The 16,952-nt window shown below is 55.0% G+C and overlaps 1 protein-coding gene across 4 annotated transcripts in view; it reads right to left on the bottom strand.

The window, feature by feature from the left end:
* Positions 1 to 11,496, bottom strand: part of C15H10orf90 (chromosome 15 C10orf90 homolog) — a 231,072-nt gene extending 219,576 nt beyond the window's left edge. For 3 of the 4 annotated variants that reach the window (XM_017350773.3, XM_017350774.3, XM_051833506.2), the window contains exon 1: positions 10,723 to 11,496. In XM_017350773.3, the coding sequence (XP_017206262.2) occupies positions 10,723 to 10,962 (240 nt within the window). In that variant the 5' untranslated portion in view covers positions 10,963 to 11,496. The remainder of the gene's footprint in view (positions 1 to 10,722) is intronic. The other variant, XM_051833507.2, reaches the window with a different exon arrangement.
* Between the last annotated feature and the right edge of the window lie 5,456 nt (positions 11,497 to 16,952).

The raw sequence follows: 16,952 nt of genomic DNA, 5'->3' as shown, positions 1-16,952 counted from the left end.
TTTACACACAGAATGGCCAACGACTTACTGTCGACTGTGAGAAAACATTTCGCCATTGACCTGCAGCCCTATTTGCCTCTTTGATACATTATTGTTCCCAAAGTCTGGGCATGTTCCAAGATCCTCCTATCTGGAGCTGTGTCAGATCCTCTGGGTGAAGAAAGGATGTGCATTAGACTCACAAGGAGGAAGTGGAACAGTTTCACTACCGGGAATAATCTCACCATTCACTGTTGGAATAAACGGAGGAGAAAGCAAGTGATCCCTTTTAGTAGCTTCACTTGGGCAAGACAGAGCCGAGCCCCTCCCTCCATTGTCTGCTGACCACTGAAAACAAATCCCATTAAAGATGACTGAATCGGCAGATTTCTTACAGCCATCCACCATGCTGTCACTCACGCCCCCACGCCTCCTGAGGGCTGGCCCTGCACAGGTGCAGGCGGTGAGCGGCAGCACCTCTCCTGGCCTAGGGACACTGTCCTCGGGGAGCTCCCACACGGACGTTCAACCCTGGGCCTTCGGTTCCAAAAGAGCCTTTTATTTCCTTTCTCCCCCAGAGATGGAAAAATTTAAAATACAGCGTAGAAGGCAGGAATCTCGGCCGGTGCCTCACATTGCCACCCCTTGGTCCGCTTCCCCCGGGGTGGGGGCAGAACCTGTCAATCAGAGGGGCTCGCTCCCACGCTTATGTTACGTGTTAAGAAGAAAGGGTATTGCCACTGTACTTAAGGTTACTAATCGCGTGGAGTCAATCAACAGGGAGACCCCACCAGGTGGCCCTGACACGATCGGGTGAGCCTTTTAAAGACGGGGTCCTCCTGGCCGCCTCAAAGAAGCAAACGCACGTGGGGTGACTGCCTTTGGCTGGAGTCACAAGGCAGGGACCTGGGGACAGCCTTGTGGAGCTGAGAATGGCCTCTGGCTGACAGCCAGAGAGAAAACGGAGACCCCAGTCCTGCAACGACAAGGATCCAAGTTCTACCAATAGCCAGTGACCTTGGAAGAGGACCTCAGCCTCAGTGGACACCTTGATCACGTCGGGAGAGACCCTGAGCAGGGGAGAGCCCCTCTCCACACAGACTTCTGCACTGAAGGGCCCTGAAATACCTGGGCAGCGTTTCAAGGGCCAAAGATGCACTAATGTGTTAGACAGCAGCAGCAGACACAGTGGCCTCCCGATTGGTTTTCCTCTAACAGCTATGCAGAGCTTAAACCATCTGCAATCCTGCAACAAACCAATACAGTGGCAGTCCTAACTGAAGCTCGCTGCTCCAGGAAATGTACCTCAGCCCTGGACTGGACAACCCCAGGGATAACCCTGCAGGCTGCCAATTTGGGCAACACTCACAGCTACACCGCTTAATGCGGCCCAGGACAACCCTGGCGATCTGGCCTCTGCCACACAGACGGTCGGCAAGACATGCTTCTGCACGCCTTTCACGGGGAATCTCTCAGCCGTTCTCTCTCCAAAACCTGGTCCTCCTGACGCCTCCACACTCTCAGATTCTAATCACACAGGAGGGCACTTTAAGAAGCTCATGGGAAATGGAATTAAAAGATAATTTTGGGTGCATAAAAGAAGTTGAAATCCAGTCTTTGATGCACATTTTTATGAACTCTGAATGACCCTCTTGCCTGCTGGACGTCCTGTCACCGTCCTACAGGGCACCCAGGGGCCGGCTCCCTCTCTCTTGCCCACTCCTCCACTTTTTCTTGTCTCCATTTTGCAAACTTTACTGATCTTTTCTTTGGTGGCATTCAATCTGCTGCTTATCCCATTTGGAACAATTTCCAGTTCAGGTAGTGTCATTTTTTTCTCTCTGGAAATCCTATGTGATTCTTTTTTATATCGGCCATTTCGATCCTCATTATGGTGATGTCTTCCCTTGAAGTCTTGAATTTAAAAGGAAAATATGATAAGCCCTAGCTTGCTAATCTCATCATTCTGCCATTAATGGATCTTCTCATATTAACAGATTTATCCTCATATGAGGGCCATATTTTCTGGATTCTTTGCCTGTCTGGTCATTTTTGACTGCGTGCCAAACATTGTGAATCTAAATTATTGCTTACCAGATTCTGTTGTAGTCTTGTCTAGAGCAAGGAATTTGTCTTGCCAGTTAAACTGCTTAAGCCATGGCTCGATTCTTTCCAGGATCCTTAGTTAAGCTGCTATGGGGGAGGGGTCCAGAGCCGCAGTGCATAGGCACGGCCCCCCTGGGGGTCCACTGACTGCCCTGTTTGCAGCGAGGTCTCTGCAAGCCACGTGCTGGGGCCTCGTGTGGCCCACCTGACAGAGCCCTGGGAAGCCACCCTGGATCCGTGCTCTCCCTACCAGCTGTGCTTTGTCTCTGGCCCCATGGACTTTCCCCCTGCACAACCCAGACCAAGTCTCAGCCAAAGGCTCCAGGGGACTGGGAGTGACAGTCCGAGCTCTCTCTCTGCTCAGGGACTGCATCCTCCTATGTCAAGCTGAAGCCCAGCTCCGGCACTCACACAGAACCACTGGGTTCTGCGGAGAGTCCCCCATCCGGGCGGCCACCCAGGGATGTCCCTCCTGCCCCATTCCTGTTCACGCGGCCTATAAACCTCCCACTTGTCCATGAAGGATGTGCCCAGACATCTCCTCCTCCGTGCAGTCTTGCTGGGTTCTCTGCATGGACTCCCTGAGCTGCACTCAGGGCCAGGGCTGCCTCTGCTGACAGGGGATGAGAAGGGGCAGTAACCCTGCCTTTGTGTCAGCCAGGACCTGCGGGGGCCCTGGCACACGTTGTCAAACAACCCAGTCCCAGCATTTCCTCTTTAACCCGTCTGCTCCCGCCCAGGAGGAACAGATTCTGGGGCATTCAAACCAGGGTGGTGCAGACACGTGTGGGGCTCAGCACAGAAGGAGGGCCTTAGTCAGGAGCCCAGGGAAGAGAAGCCCTGTAGCCAAGGAGAGTGGGAAGGCGGCGGGAGGTTCTATAGTCTCCTCCCACACCAGGACTGGCGCCGTCGACTTTCCCTGCGGTGAGCTCTGTGTCCCTCTGGGTTCCAGCTGTGGCTGCCAGGAGCTGGGCTGTGCCCCCCCTCCTCGGCCAGCAGCACAGACCTCAGGGCAGGTCATGTGCAGGGGGTTCGTGCATCTCACAGAGCTGTGGTGAGGGTCAATGGGGCAATTCAGGCCCGGCCACAGCAACGTGCTTTGTCCTGTCTCCCTCTCTCTCCCCCTGCACCCAGGGCCACGACCTCACCACTCTCATGCCTGACTTACACCCCTCCCACCCCGCCCCAGGTCCCTCTGCACCCCAGCCCTCCCAGGGTGGGAGACCCTGAAGAAGCTCCTAGCTCCTGACTTCAGACTGGCCCAGCCCTGGCGTTGAGGCCATTTGGGGAGTAAACCAGCAGATGGAAGACCTTTCTCTCTGTCTTTCCTCTCTGTAACTATGCCTTTCAAATAAACAAACATTTAAAAAGAAAAACATAAACAGGAAGTGCCCGTACTGCAGCCAGGGCCACCAACACATCCCTGTGTAAACACTGCCTGGAGACCAAGAGTTCAGGAAGAAAAATGAGACTCCAGACACTTTGATCTGGCTGAAGCCCGGCTGTGGAAGCAGGTAAAATTGCTCCCCAGCTTCCGATAACTGCAAGAAGACAGGTGCTGCTTGTTTGCCTCCTGTTTGGTCTCAGTGGCCTCTTTATTCCCTGAATCAAGCGATCCTGACACCGAAGCCCTTCAAATGGGGCTCTTTCATTCCCCAAGCCAGAAGGGCACAGCCCACCCACCGGGAAGCATTCATGAAGCAGAGAGCCTCAGCCCTGCAGGACGTCAGAGCCGCCAGGGAGACGCCTACTTCCTGCCAGGGAGCACCTGGACGAGAGCCACAGGACAGCGGACAAGAGGCCCTGCAGAACCACGAGAGAGCACAGGGGAGAGGCGAGGCCTGCGCCCGCCCTCACCAGGAGGCAGCTCCCAGGTCAGCGCAGGGAGGGGAGACTCGGAAGGGCCTGGGTCTCACTGAGCAGAGGCGGCAGAGGGGGATACAGAGAGACCAGGCCTGGGAGGGAAGGGTCGCCACAAAGGACAGGGGACCCCTCAAGACATTGGTCAAGTACTGACCTGCACCTGCACGAGAGAAAACTGCCGAGACCCAGAAAAGAGCTCCGGAGAGTGGTAGTTCCGGCAGCTACGGGACCGCGCGCCGAGCTGCCAACAGCTCAGGTGCCCACCAGTCCACCCGCAAAGCGCTCACCACGTGTGAGATGCCAGCGGCAGACCCAGAAGGTGGGTGTCTCAATAGTGGGACTATTCCTGGTGCTGAGGGAGATAGGCACAGCTGCCCCTTGGCCTGCCGGCAAGCCTGAGCGATGCCAGAGCTAGTGGCACCAACTGCTGTGGCTCTAGGACTGTGCGATGTGGATGGACCTGTAGGAGAGTCCAACTGGTGCTGTGGCTTTTAACACCATCAGCCCTGGCCCTAGGTCTAGGCCATGTGAGCTGGACCTGTTCCAGTCCTACGGGGCGACTACAAGGTGCACAGATTTTACTCTTGAGGGCACGCGTCCAGAGTGGTGGAATGCAGGTAGGTTCTTCCCTGTGTCCACCGTGTAGACTCCAGTGGTATTGAGAAATTTAGACTGAATAGCTGGGGCTGGCACAGCGGCACAGCAGGTAAAGCCGCTGCCTGCACTGCCAGCATCCAATATGGGCACTGGTTTGGATCCTGGTTGCTCCATTTCTGATCCAGTTCCCTGCTTATGGCCTGGGAAAGCAGTGGAAGATGGCTCGAGTGCTTGGGCCCCTGCACCCACATGGGAGACCCAGAAGAAGCTCCTGGCTCCTGCTTTGGCCTGGCCCAGCCCTGGCGATGGCAGCCATTTGGGGAGTGAACCAGTAGAGAGAAGACCACCCCCCCCCCTTCTCTCTCTCTCTCTCTCTCTCTCTCTGCCACTCCAGCTCTGATTTTCAAATAAATAAATAAATTTAAAAAAAAATCACAGAAATAGAACACACTGCTTCAGTCCTGGTGTTACGGGCTACAGTGGGGTTGTTTCCCCAACGTCCCAGGGTGGGTTGATGGTTTTATCGGCTGCTCCTGGTGTTGGCCTGCAGAAGCTAGGGCGAATCCCCCCAGTTCACAAACAGCACATGAGTGTAGCTCCGGGGCTACTGCCCCAAAGCTCCCATGGCTGCAGGATGCAGGGGGTCCATCCTCCACCCCATCAAAACCACAACACACTGTCACCTGACAGCCATCAGGGTGGCCAAAGACAGGAACAAAGGCTGGTGAGGCTGTGGAGAAAGGGGAACACCGACACGCTGTGGGTGGGAAAGTGAACCAGGACAGCCGCTGTGGAAAACAGCCTGGAGGTTCCTTAAACAACGACAGATAGACCTGCCCTATGACCAGCAATCCTACTGCCCGGAAGACACGGACACATGTATCACAGAGATACCTGTACTGCGATGTTTATAGCAGCACTGCTCACGACTGCCAAAATAGGAAATCAACCCAGGTGTCCGACATCAGATGGGTGGACAGAGAATGTGCCATGCATACACACTGGAATATCATTCAGCTATAAACAAGAGGGAAATTCTACCCTCTGCCTCAAAGTCAACACCATGTAGAGTGCAACAAGCCAGACCCAGAAAGACAAACACTGCATGTTCTCCCGTGTGTGTGTGGAAGCTAAAACTTAAAAAGATGAAAACAGAAAACATCTGTGTGTTATCAGTATTGCTGCAAACATAGCTTTGTAAACTTTGTTTTGTAATTTGTCAAACCATTGGTTAAGAATGTTATACTACGGCTGGCGCCGCAGCTCACTAGGCTAATCCTCTGCCTGAAGTGCCGGCACCCCAGGTTCTAGTCCCGGTCGGGGCACCGGATTCTGTCCTGGTTGCCCCTCTTCCAGGCCAGCTCTCTGCTGTGGCCAGGGAGTGCAGTGGAAGATGGCCCAAGTGCTTGGGCCCTGCACCCGCATGGGAGACCAGGAGGAAGCACCTGGCTCCTGGCTTTGGAGCGGCGCAGCGCCAGCCGTAGTGACCATTTTGGGGTTGAACCAACGGAAGGAAGACTTTTCTGTCTCTCTCATTAGCTAACTCTGCCTGTCAAAAAAAAAAAAATTTAAAAAAAAGAATGTTCTACTACTACAGTTCTAATGACCTGTGACTACTTTAAAAATTACTGTGTAGGGGTGAATGGACATTTTTCCATTCAAGCATTGTTTAGAGCTGTTGTCTGTTTTCCCACTAAACTATGGCCTGTTTCTTTCTACTTGTTAAACTTCTTATCCGTCAAAGCATTAAGCCTTTTACTGAAATGTAATTTTAAAATACATTATCTCAAAAACTAAAAAAGACAGAAAGAAAGGGAGAAGGAAGGAGACTGGGAGGGAGGGTATATCATGTTCTTAGAATTCTATCTACAAATCACATTGACTCTGTTAAAAACTAATTAAAAATTAAAATTTAAAAAACATTTTAAAACACAAAAATTAAAAAGAAAGAGGGACGGAGGAAGAGAAGTTCCACTATGTTCTTAGAATTCTATCTGTGAGCTGCATTAAATTTGTACTCTTTGTATCAGTGAAAAAGAAAATGTGATGTAAAAAAAAAAAAAAAGTGGGGCTAAGGAAGCTCTCGTCCAGGGTTCCTGGGCCCCAGCGCCGCACTTGTCTTAGGCTGGACCCTGCTCTGCTGAGGGGAGGGGCCCCGTCCTGTGAGCTCTGGGTTGTCGCAGCACCCCTGGCCCTACCCACAAGATGCCAGCACTCCCCCCCCCCCCCCCCGCAAGGAAAGCTTTGCTGACCAAATACCAGATACCCCTGGGGGCGCTAAATCCTACCTACCCGAGAACCACTGCCCCTACCACAGTCTGCCTCCCACCTGCCCTCTCATAGCGCAAAGCAAGCCTCAAAAGGATCGGAGGTTTTCAAGTAACGAATCCCCACGCCAGAACAAAGTTCAACACTTTTTAAAGGAACACAACAAAACAAGCACCATCCCAGAAGTTATCTGATGTGCAGAGAAGGAAACAGGACCCACACTGAGGGGAAAGCCATCCTGAGAAAGGGATGCAGAAAGAGCAGAGGCTGAGACCCGCGGAGAGCAGCGCTCCCACAGCTGGCCCGGGCCCGCCCCCGTGCCGGAGAAGGCGAGGAAACGGGACAGTGTGAGAGCTGGGGTGGGGGGCGCCAGCTGGTGCCCACATGTGTGTGCGCCCGTTTGTTATTTACTGCCAATGCCTTGGTCTGCTCTGGGCCCTGAGTCACAATGGCCCCGACTGGGCCATGAATGTATGCGCCTTGGCTCCTAGACCCAGCCATGCATGAGCTGTGCTGGCCCCACTTCCCCTCCCCACCTCCAGCGGGGAGAGATGAACAGGAAGGAAGCATGCAAATGGTGATGGAGGTTTTGATAAATAGCTGGAGGCACGACCAAACCCAGATTTCCAAACACAAAGCCATAGGATGGGCCCGTGGTGGCTTGCAAGCCCAGGCCTATCATCAGGAATTTCTCAACCCACATTCTCGCTCTGGGCAGTATCACCAAAGTCTACACGGCTTCCCATCCTGACATCGTGAAGCCGCCAAGATCCACCTCACAGAGAGTCTCGGAATGTGTCCACACTTGCAATGTGGACAGCAAGCAGAGCGAAGACACGGGCCCATGTCACTGCCCAGGTCGGGTGTGCTGACCTCCGAAGATTGTCGGATTCCTGCGCAGGAGCCGCTGCTACCGCGCTGTGTTCCTAAGGGTTCAGGGCGTTGGAGTGAGGAGCAGCTGCGGCTCTGCCTGTGTGAGCACAAGGATGGGCTGCGCGTCCTCTCCTCCTCCTGCTCCAAGCTCTGCCTGCCCCCCAGCACCACGGGCCTTCCCTCTAGTTCCTATTCAAGGCCATCGGGGCTAGTGGATGGGCCACCCCTGCCATCCAAGGGGATAGGTGACTTCTCCAAACCTTAACACAGCTCAGGCCTAAGCCATGGTTTCAGAAAAATCACCGTATGGAGGGCCGGCGCTGTGGCGTAGCCGGTAAAGCCACTGCCTGCAGTGCCAGCATCCCATATGGGCGCTGGTTTGAGACCGGCTGCTCCACTGCCGATCCAGCTCTCTGCTGTGGCCTAGGAATGCAGTGGAGGATGGCCCAAGTGCTTGGGCCCCTGAACCTGCATGGGAGACCCAGAAGAAGCTCCTGGCTCAGGATCGGCCCAGCCCCAGCCCTTGCAGCCACTGGAGGAGTAAACCAACAGACGGAAGGTCTCTCTCTGCCTCTGGCTGTCTGTAACCCTGCATTTTAAATAAAATCAATATATTTAAAAAAAAAAAAAAAGAAAAACCCCCATATACGGGCCTTACACACCGCCCAGGTAGAGTTCAGAGCCTCTCAGAAGTTGAAATCCATGAGTTTTTAACAAAATCAAAATCTCCAAAACCAATTGACTTGAAAACCAGTAAGTTGAACCCAGCGCCTCTGTGCCCTGAGAGGTCATCCTGAGGGCCTTTGGCCCGTCTCTCACCCCAGGAGGTACTTTGTGGTCACACCCTGGGCAGGTTAACTTACGGCCCTAAAGAGAAGGCGTCCCCAGGCCACGCCCAATGGCAGGGCTCAGAGGATGTGAACTGGGCTCTCTTGGACCCTCAGCTCGGGAACAGAGGAAGGAACCTCCCTCCTTCTTAGGTTCCCTGATTTAAATGGTGCCAACATGCCCCTGTGGGAACAATAGGTAGGAGGGGAGTTCAGTGAGTGGGAAATATTTGAAATTCTGGCATGTGGGGCGGGTGCTGGGCCCAGCAGCTAAAGTCACCACTTGCTATGCCTGCATCCCACATGGGTACACGCGGTCCCATCCTGGCCACTCTGCTCCCAATCCGGCTCCCTGTAGATGACACCCTGGGAGCCAGCAGGTGCGGCTCAGGAGCGTGGGTCCCTGCCACCCATGTGAGAGACCTGCATTGAGTTCCAGGACCCTGACTTCTGCCTGGCCCAGCTCTGGCTGTTGCACACATTTGCAAAGTGAACTGGCAATGAAAAACCTCTCTCTGTTTGTCTATTTCAAATAAAAAAATAATTTCTAAAATGTTTTCCACTAAAAGTCACGAGCAGAGCTCAAAATTCAGAGGGGGTAGGAGGTGTGAATCCCACCCGAGGGTTTTCACATTTGGCCTGCCCTTGTCGGGAAGAAGCAACCCAGACCCCTGCGCGCACCACTTCCCAAGTCACAGACGCACGAGAACGCCTCCATCGCTGACTGCCTGTGAGGGATGGGGGTGGGTGTCTGGGGCCCATCGAAACGCCCTGGCTCATCTGCTGGCCATCAGTGGAGTGCAGGATCGGGCCAGGAAAGTCTGCAGCTGTGACCTCCGCTGTATTTGAAGTGTGACAACTTTCTGCAAAGATGCACTTTCTAACCCTGCCACGCTCAGTGTGGCTGTAGCAATAACAGAAGTTTTGTGCACGCGCGCACACACACACACACGGAAATGGGAACACCAGGGCTGTTGTTTGTTACGCAGGGTTTTGAACACGTTTGTAAAAATGCCTGATGACATAACTCAAGAAGTTTTTTTCCTTCTCTCTAGAGGACTGGGGAATAAATCTTATGAAAATTGTGCCATGATAGAATCCTGTCCTCATCCAATTAATTCTTGTGAATAATAACATCTCTGGTTTCTTTCAATTATATTCTAATTGCACACCTTTTGCTCAGGTTGACTGGGCACTGAAGTAATGAACAACTATTACTGATTCTAATTAACACCATTATTTCTGCGGCCTTTACATCTCTGTGGTAAACATGGAGAGTCACACCCCCAGGGCAGGAACGCCAAGAAGCCTGCTCTGAACCCGACAAACCTGTTCCATCCGCTTTGTGCTGGCCGCCTCCCCGCCTGGGGTTAGGACAAGAGAGCCAGAGTCCCTGCCAGCACTCATGGGAGGGCGTCAGTACTCAGACAGGCTGCCCTTCCCTAACGCAGCAGCCATTTGCCTGTTCCATTTATCCTGAGAGACGGGAAAGTGAGCTGCTGGGAGTCATGTCCAGTGTCGTTTATAATTTATCCCACGTATAATAAGGAGCGGGTCAGATTTCACGTGTTTACTTTCCAAAAAGATAACTGCTTGTGGCGGATCCTTCGCTGCCGAAGGCAAATACGTTTCAGAGACAAGTTTATCTCACTCTGACATTTTAAATCCCCCAAGTTCTCCTTTCTCTCACGCATCGATTTCTGCCCGAAAGTTAGAGCTCATCCTCAAAGCCTGAAAGACTCTTCGTGCTGGCCCAGCTCGGATCAATCCGTTCTCCCTCCATCAAGGTGAGCCCTGTGTATTCTAAACAATGTCTAGAGAAAGACATGGGAATTTGCTTTTAAAGACAGGTCATCGCAAACGTACCGCTAAGAAGGTTTAGCTCCCAGAAACATCCTGGGGCTTCAAAATGTGGAAGCCAAGTGCCCGGCTTTGTTGTCCTGGGAGCAACCACTAGAATGATTGTAAATGCAGACAAGCACCCTGGGAAAACCCCATGCATCAATACACCTGCTCCTCCCCAACTTCCAATAACTGAGATCAATTAACGGGGGGAAAGTCTTTTCTAAGTCCCCGGGAAAGACCACAGCCAGATGTGCCGCAGGTCTCCAGTGAGATAAACACCCCATCCGCTGCCGGGTGAGCAACGCCTCCATTACTCCCAGAGCCCAACGTGTGCCCTCAGGCCCCCGCCCGGGGCCAGCCGTACCTCGTATGTGCTGGCTGGCTGCTCAGGGGTCGTCAGGCCTGCACGCATGTGGATGAGGCAAACCTTGGCTCTTCTCTGCGAGGGAAGCCAGTTACTCTGCACCAAATCCATGAGCATCACGTGGTCTTTCAGCTCTGTACGAAACGCTTTTATCTGAAAGGCCCGGTGCACAGCTGTTGCCGCGGGGCGGGCAGCACACGCCCGAGCCTGAGTTTCTGTAGGAATTCTGGAATGCTGCATGACACCTGGAATCCTGCGACTTCAGCGCGTGGCTTGGCCAGCCCACGTTTCTCTGCTGAACTCCAGGAACTGAGGGCAACAAGGACGTGGGAAGGGCCGCAGCCCCGACCTGTCCTTCCGTCTTCCACCTGCACAGCCAGTTATTCCAAAACCCCGGATGGGGTCGAGAAGGCTGGGGAGGTAGATGGCTCAGGGGTGGCCTTTTTTTGCTCCTTTTTGCCGCGGTCTGGCCCCGGCCTCATGGCGGAGCTCTGGGGTCACTTGACGTCTTCTCCGATTTCAGAGCAACCTTGTTCTTTTCTTCTGCTCTGGGACAGCAGGATCCACCTGATCACCGAGAGAGAGGCTCGGTATGTTTTTCCGTCTCTGGCCCGTCGAATCCAAATACATTATTTATGGCGCTCTGCACAAAGGAGCCCGAAGGGCCGACTGCTGCTTTTTACAATCCCCACTTCTTCTCGCCAGGGCTGAAGGGAACAAGCGCAGACCGCCTCGCCACACAAAGAGCGTCCTCAGCCCGGCAGATAAGAGGCACATTCAAGGGAGAAAGAGGACGCCTGGCACAGAAGCCACAGCCACACAGGGCACAGTGTGGGGCGCCAGCGGGACAGCGCAGACTCAGACAAGAGCTCTGGGCCTGGGTCCATCGTGGGAAATCCCCCACACCACCCTAATCCCCAGCAGGGATACTGGAGAGAATGCACCCGACTTGCCACGCACAGGGCTATTGTCAGGGGTGGTGTGCACGATCCAGTGAGAGAAGATCACGTTTTTCTGCCCACAGCGGGCCCTCCACGTCTCTGCTAGAGTGGACATTCACCTGGTGCTGAAAACTGCTGGATTCTTAACCTCAAACCATCCAGAAGCGCAGATCCAATCTGTACATTCTCCATCCTTCTATGTCATGTTTTGGCACCGTTTCCACTACCCTGGTCGTGTAGAGGTGAAATGCCGTCATGTAAGTGATGGCAGGTGCACAGCTGTGTGTTGAGTCCACACACAGAGCTCTTCTCTGTGGCCACTTCCTCTGGGCCAGTCTGCAGCGGCTACAGAGGCTCCAAAGATCACCGAGGCTGCAGCTCACCTTTCTCTCTGCCTTGGCCACAGGCGGTGTCGGGACTTTGGCTAGGAAGGACACAGGAGAGAGCGGAGTGGGGTGTTAGGCCGCTCTGCAGAACTCTCCGCTGATATGGCTGTAGGCAAACTCTCCCCCGCCCAGCTTCTGTTCCCTTTGCCCACAAGCCCCCCGGCTGGTCCAATACCCCTGGATTTAAGAGTGTGTCCATTCTGGCACTGTAGACACCCTTGGCAGGTGCAGCAGCTCCACCCTGGGGCAGGCTGACCCCAGGAAAGGTAAAGAGGGGTCTCTGCACATGATACCTCCCTTGAGTCACAGTGGAGGACCCAGTGGGGAAGGGGGAAGGGGCTCCCATCTTCCCATCTGAACCCACAGCCATTGCTCCTGATACCCCACATGGCCACCATCCCCAGGTCCAGCCCCTGGGCCACCTGGAAGCTGACCCCAAGTCAGAGGGCCTCGCTTCCCTCCAGCACTCACAGTGCTGGCCCTGCGACCTCGGGCAAACGGCCTTGGTTTCCCCAGCTGTGGAATGGCCCCTCTTCCACGGCTGCTGTGAAGACCAAGGGAGCCATCGCAAGCAAACGCTCAGGACAGAGCCTCGTGCTGGGAACGTGCTGCCTTTAGAAGCGGCAAACTCCTGGAGGGGGAGCAGTAACCGAGGGGCCGTCTTAGGACCCTCTTTCCAGGAGCCCCTCTGGGGCAGGTGGCCGGCCTTGCTTTCTCAGATGGAAACGCAGGGAGCATCCCCTGGGCAGGTTGTAGCAAATGGTGTGTTAAGTAGCTGGTGTGAAGCAGTTTTATAAACTGCGTGTGTTTAACCATTCAAACACAGATTTTTCTCACCAGAGGCTAAAAGCACAGCAGAAGGGCAGGCACCAGCACAAGCCGGGCTGGTACTGCCCCCGCCCCCAGCCCCGTCCCCCAGGACAGAGGTCAGCCACACCCAGAACCGGAGCCGTGCCTCCACCTCCCACATAGCGCCTGGGACCTGGAACGTGGCCTGCCCTTAGGGGAGCCCTTCCCCACCTCTACCTCAACCCTGCCCCGCTGGTCCCTGTGGCAGCTGGCTGGGCTCCAACTCCACCTGTCTCTGACCACTGTCAATGACACAGCTGGCTCAAGGGGACCAATCCGGGTCTGTCCGTGTTTTGGGCTGAGTACCTGTGTGCCCTCAGGAGCCGCATACTGAGGCTTTAACCCCCAAAGTGATGACCCTGGAGATGCAGCCTCCGGGAGGGAATTAGGGTTAAATTGGGTCATGAAGGCATCCGCGATAGGATTAGTGGTCTGATCAGAGGAGGTACTGAGATTGCGACCCTGGGGGCCACGTTGTGGCACAGCAGGCCAAGCCCCCAACTCAGCCGGCCTGGGATCCAGTCCCACCGCCTCTTCCAACCCATCCTCCTGCCACGGTGCCTGGGAGGGAGCCCAAGCACCTGGCTTCCTGTCACCCACGTGGGAGACCCAGATGGAGCTGCTGGCTTAGGCCGGGTCCAGCCTCAGAGGCTGCAGGTGTCTGAGGGAGTGAACCAGCAGATGGAAGCACCCATGTTTCTTCCTATTTAAAATAAGTCAACAAATAAAACTTTTTTTGGAAAACTGAGAGCTCTCCCCCTGCCCTCAGGAGTGCCCAGGAAAGGCGGGGGGGGGGGGGGGCCACAGGGGAAGGCGGCCACCTGCAAGCAGGAGGAGACACCACCCCGGGAACCTAACTCTGCTGGCACCCTCACCTGTGGCCTCCAGCCTCCTCATGTCTGTTGTTTCAGGCACCTGGTCTACCATCTTTGGTGACGAGAGCCCCAGCTCAGACAGCACCAGGGAGTGTGAACGCCACCAGTCAGTTAATGGCCCAAGGGTGGTCCCTGGCCCTATATAGCCTATGCTGGAGCCCCTGGCCCTGCAACCACACAAGAGTGGGTGCCCCAGGCTGCAAATACTTTGGGCACGGCTGGTGCAGGCAGCTCCCAGAGGGGGAGGCAGGAGCATCTGGATGGCTCTGGCGCCCTGGTCACCACCCAGCACCATTCTGCCCATGAGTTCGATGGGAGGCTCCAGTGTCTATACTACCTTCCCTGTCAGGCTTAACCCATGGACGTGGGTTTCTGTTGCTTGCAGCCAGCAGGGTTTGAGGTCACCTTTGAAAAATCCCTCCGTGACTGCATGAGCAGATGGACGGTGCTCGGGAGCCAGGCTCTGTACTGGACGCCCGAGATGCAGAGATGAAAGGGAAATGCACTCCACGAGGAGACGCAGGGGCTCAGAGTGCAGGAAGTGCTTCCCGTGGGCGTTCCCACTGATGTCACCAGGACACTAAGGATCCCTCCCAGAGGACGGGACGTGGCAGCAAGTCTAGACAAAGGGCGACACTTGCAGCTGAAGCCCCGTGGTCAGCAGTGCGCAGGTGGACATGCGCCGTGGACACCCGCCCTCTCACCTGCCATCAAGCGTCTGTAGCCAGGACTGCGGTGGCACGAACTGAAGCTGCACTACTGAAGACCAGCAGCAGCATTTAGGCAGAACCACCGCTCTCCTTTGCTGATTTCCCCCGAAGCCCACGACAGTCAACCACAGAAGTGTGAGCCCTGTTCCTGTCCTGCAGAAAACCCTACTTCATTTCCCTAAACTGGCCCCCGGGGCGACCACTGCTAGCCGAGGGAAGCCGGTGGCACCAAATCAGCCTAAACAAGGCTGGACTGTGTTTAGGGTGGAATGTACGGGGATTGGGGGTCGGCGCTGTGGCACAGCAGGTTAAAGCCCTGGCCTGAAGCGCCGGCATCCATACAGGCGCTGGTTCTAGTCCCCGCTGCTCCTCTTCCTGTCCAGCTCTCTGCTATGGCCTGGGAAAGCAGTAGAAGATGGCCCAAGTCCTTGGGCCCCTGCACCCACGTGGGAGACCCGGAAGAAGCTCCTGGCTCCTGGCTTCAGATCGGCGCAGCTCCGGCCGTTGCGGCCATCTGGGAAGGGAACCAAAGGATGGAAGACCTCTCTCTCTGTCTCTACCTCTGTGTAACTCTTTCAAATAAGTAAAATAAATCTTAAAAAAGAAGTGTACGGGGATTAATCTCTTCTGACTCCCTTGCCCAGCACATGACTTGCAGGGCTGTGTAGGACACACTGAAGTGTTAAATGCGAATTATTCAAAAAGAAAGGACCTGCAGGAACCTGGTGCCAGAAGCTCCTGCCAGTGCGTTCTTAATCCGTCCTCCAGTGGGATCAGCATTTACAACGATGAAAGACGTCCGAATCACGCAGCTTCAGAGTTGGTTTTCTGCAGGACCCACGCAGATCTAGAAAGCGTTAGGCAACAATAAAAACAGATGACTGTGAATTTTTGAATTTATAATTTAGCCTTCCTTTCCAGGGAAGTAACATTTTTATTTTTGGCCACTTTGTTCGTCATGGGGGTGCTGAAGCCCCTCTTTCTCCAGGGGCAGTGCTGGCTGCACACACATCTGAGCATCATGCTTCCTACGCGGAGTGTGACCCCCCAGGGCCGTCCTGCTGGGGTCTGTGGACAGGCATCTCCCCTCCTGTTAGTTTCAGTCCACAGGGGCACCATAACACCAAAGGACTCAAAGTAAAGTGGCCCCTTACGGGATCCTGCTCCTCGAGCCAGGTTAGGAAGACGGTGCAAGCGTGCTGGGTGCGTTGCATTCTCTCGTCAACTTTCTCGCTCCTGGGTCCCATGTGATGGGAAGTGTCACTCCCCCTCTTTGCGGAGGAACGACACAGGACCCTGCGCTGTTCTTTTGTCTGCTCGGCCCTTCCCGGGTTTGCTGCTGGTCCTTCCCGGGTTGGCTGCTGACCCCTCCACCTCCGTGGAAGGGCGGTTCCCCCTGCCACTTTCCCCACTTCCGCGGGGGAGCGGCACACCGCCGGCCGGCTCTCTCGGGGGCTGCTCAGGTGTTATCCGGATGTTCCCCTTAGATGTTCCTGGTGCATGTTGTCTCTCTCCTCCTTTATAGTCCTCTTCCACCAATCCCAACTCTGCTACCCACACTCCGAGTACGCTGCTCTCCTCCAATCAGGAGCAGGATCAGCTCCTGCAGGTTATTGGTCAAACTGGAGGCAGCCGTGTAGAAGCTGTTTTCTCCCTTCTCAGCGCCATATTGTGGGAGAGCAGATGCATAGAATAAGTCTTAATTCCAGTAACTTAGTCTAGTCCGAGTTGCTCCCCACAGGCAGGAGCTGCCCATTCCCACCGCCAGCTTCACAGGTGCTCAGTAAAGATTTGTTTGGCAGATGAATGAGGATAAAAGGTATCTGTGGGCTTCCAGCTACTCTCTGCTCTGCAAGTGGAACACTTTTCCACTCCCTCGTACAGTGCTTGACAACTTTCCAAGGGGGAAGTGGTGAAACAGGAGGGACTGGGGTGGAAGCGGAGCCGCAGCGCTCGCGTCCCCTCCTGGGCGCCAGCCCTCCACGATCACTTATCTAACAGCCACCAGGAGTGCAGCCCTGCGCCAGCCACTCAGATTACGTCTCCAAAGCCACTTCCAGCATTGCAAGACAGCCCGCTGCTGGGAGACATCGTAGACGCCCCTGCGCACCGTCGGGGAGAGTGAGCTCCTTGGAGGCACCAAGTGTCGTTTTCCTATTTTCGCTCCCCTTGTCAACTTCCTGACTCACCAGCCCCGGCCCCTCCCTCCCAGGGGGGTGCTGGGGCTGAAAGCAGACCCTGCCCTGCTGCGTGAGCATCAGCAGTGCCCCGGGGAGGGGCCGAAATCTCAGCCACTCTGGACGTCTCCCGGCAGCCACACCTGTCAGCTGGGCCCATGTCCTTGCCAGCTCGTCCTGCCTGGACAGGGTGGGGCTTCAGTCCCCAGAGAAGCTGCCCATTTGGTACCGCGGTGATAACCCCGAGACTTGTTTCAACATCATGCCGGGGTCACACATGGCTCATCGGGGT

The sequence above is a fragment of the Oryctolagus cuniculus genome, chromosome 15 (genome assembly GCF_964237555.1).
Source record: "Oryctolagus cuniculus chromosome 15, mOryCun1.1, whole genome shotgun sequence".
In the NCBI taxonomy this organism is placed as follows: domain Eukaryota; kingdom Metazoa; phylum Chordata; class Mammalia; order Lagomorpha; family Leporidae; genus Oryctolagus; species Oryctolagus cuniculus.
Note: the sequence above shows the minus strand (reverse complement) of the source record. Positions and strands in the feature narration are given on the sequence as shown.